The sequence below is a fragment of the Gymnoscopelus braueri genome (assembly GCF_963280865.1).
Source record: "Gymnoscopelus braueri genome assembly, chromosome: 4".
NCBI lineage: Eukaryota > Metazoa > Chordata > Actinopteri > Myctophiformes > Myctophidae > Gymnoscopelus > Gymnoscopelus braueri.
Genome location: NC_137605.1, coordinates 11,639,213 through 11,640,781, shown reverse-complemented (window position 1 = coordinate 11,640,781; position 1,569 = coordinate 11,639,213). Strand labels below are relative to the sequence as shown.

General features: G+C 62.1%; 1 protein-coding gene across 1 annotated transcript in view; it reads left to right on the top strand.

Annotated features, from left to right (window-relative positions):
* Window positions 1–1,322, top strand: part of sp8b (sp8 transcription factor b) — a gene marked incomplete at both ends in the record, with an annotated part of 2,469 nt that extends 1,147 nt beyond the window's left edge. The window contains one exon of the mRNA XM_080425741.1: window positions 1–1,322. This exon is cut by the window's left edge and continues 7 nt beyond it. Within this exon, the coding sequence (XP_080281867.1) occupies window positions 1–1,322 (1,322 nt within the window).
* Between the last annotated feature and the right edge of the window lie 247 nt (window positions 1,323–1,569).

The window sequence follows — 1,569 nt, the reverse complement described above, 5'->3', positions numbered from 1 at the left end:
CGAGGTTAGGATCCACTCCTTTGGCCATGTTGGCCGCAACATGCAACAAGATCGGGAGCCCGAGCCCGTCGCCCAACGCCATTTCGGATCATAACTCTTCGTCTTTCGGGAAAGGTTTCCATCCGTGGAAGAGAGCCACATCCAACAGCTGCAGCCTGGGCTCCGCCGGCCTGTCCGGCTTCGGCGTCTCGTCCCGCAACGGAGGCGGCATATCGGACTCTTTCGGCACGAACGGCCCCACGGGCTCCAGCGCCTTTTCGCTCACGTCGGGCGCCTCGTCCGGCGGACACTTTGGAAACGACTACTCGGTGTTCCAGGCGTCCGTCTCCACCAACTCCCAGGAGCCCGGCCACCAGCCGGTGTTCATCTCCAAGGTGCTGGGCAACACGTCGGTGGACAGACTGGACGGGCATCTGCAGGGCATCTACCCCAGGATGAGCGTGGCGCATCCCTACGAGTCCTGGTTCAAGTCCTCCCACCCGGCGGAGGTGAGCGCCGCCGGAGCCTCGGCGTGGTGGGACGTGGGAGCGGGCTGGATCGACGTCCAGAACCCCAACCAGACGTCCTTACACTCCGGGGGTCTCCAGACCTCCTTGCACTCTCCTCTGGGGGGATATAACTCCGACTACCACTCGGCGTTCAGCACCAGCCCCTCCCCGCACCTGTTGGCCACCGGGCAGCACCTGATGGACGGCTTCAAGCCGGTGCTCTCGTCGTACCCGGACTCCAGCCCCTCTCCGTTGGCCGGGGCGGGGGGCACCATGCTCTCCGGAGGACCGCCGCCCGTGGGGGGCTCTTTAGCGGGGTCCCCGCGGGGGTCCTCGGCGCGGCGCTACTCGGGCCGCGCCACCTGCGACTGTCCGAACTGCCAGGAGGCGGAGCGGCTGGGCCCCGCGGGGGTCAGCCTGCGGAGGAAGGGTCTCCACAGCTGTCACATCCCCGGCTGCGGGAAGGTTTACGGGAAGACGTCGCACCTGAAGGCCCACCTGCGGTGGCACACCGGGGAGCGGCCGTTCGTCTGCAACTGGCTGTTCTGCGGGAAGCGCTTCACGCGCAGCGACGAGCTGCAGCGACATTTACGCACTCACACCGGGGAGAAGCGGTTCGCCTGTCCGGTGTGCAACAAGAGGTTTATGCGCAGCGACCACCTGAGCAAACACGTCAAGACTCACAGCGCCGGGGGGTCCGCGGGCTCCGGGGGGTCCGGGGGCAGCGGGGGGAAGCGAGGGAGCGACACCGACAGCGAGCACAGCGCGCCGGGCAGCCCCCCGTGTCACTCCCCCCCCGACCTGTTGGGACCACCGGAGTCCAACGGTCTCTAACTCCATTCCTTTAAAGGAGTAGTTCACCCCAAAAGATGACTTATTTTCTATCAATTACACACCCCATGAAGTCTTGAATTCATGGAGATTTGTTTTAGTTTTTGTTGCATTCAAGCCAATAATTTGATGACTGGCAGTGGCGGAGTCATCAAATTATTGGCCCAGGAATGCGAAAAAAAACGTTTAAAAAATCTCCATGAATTCAAGACTTCATGTGGTGTGTAAATGATAGAAAATAAGTATTTTT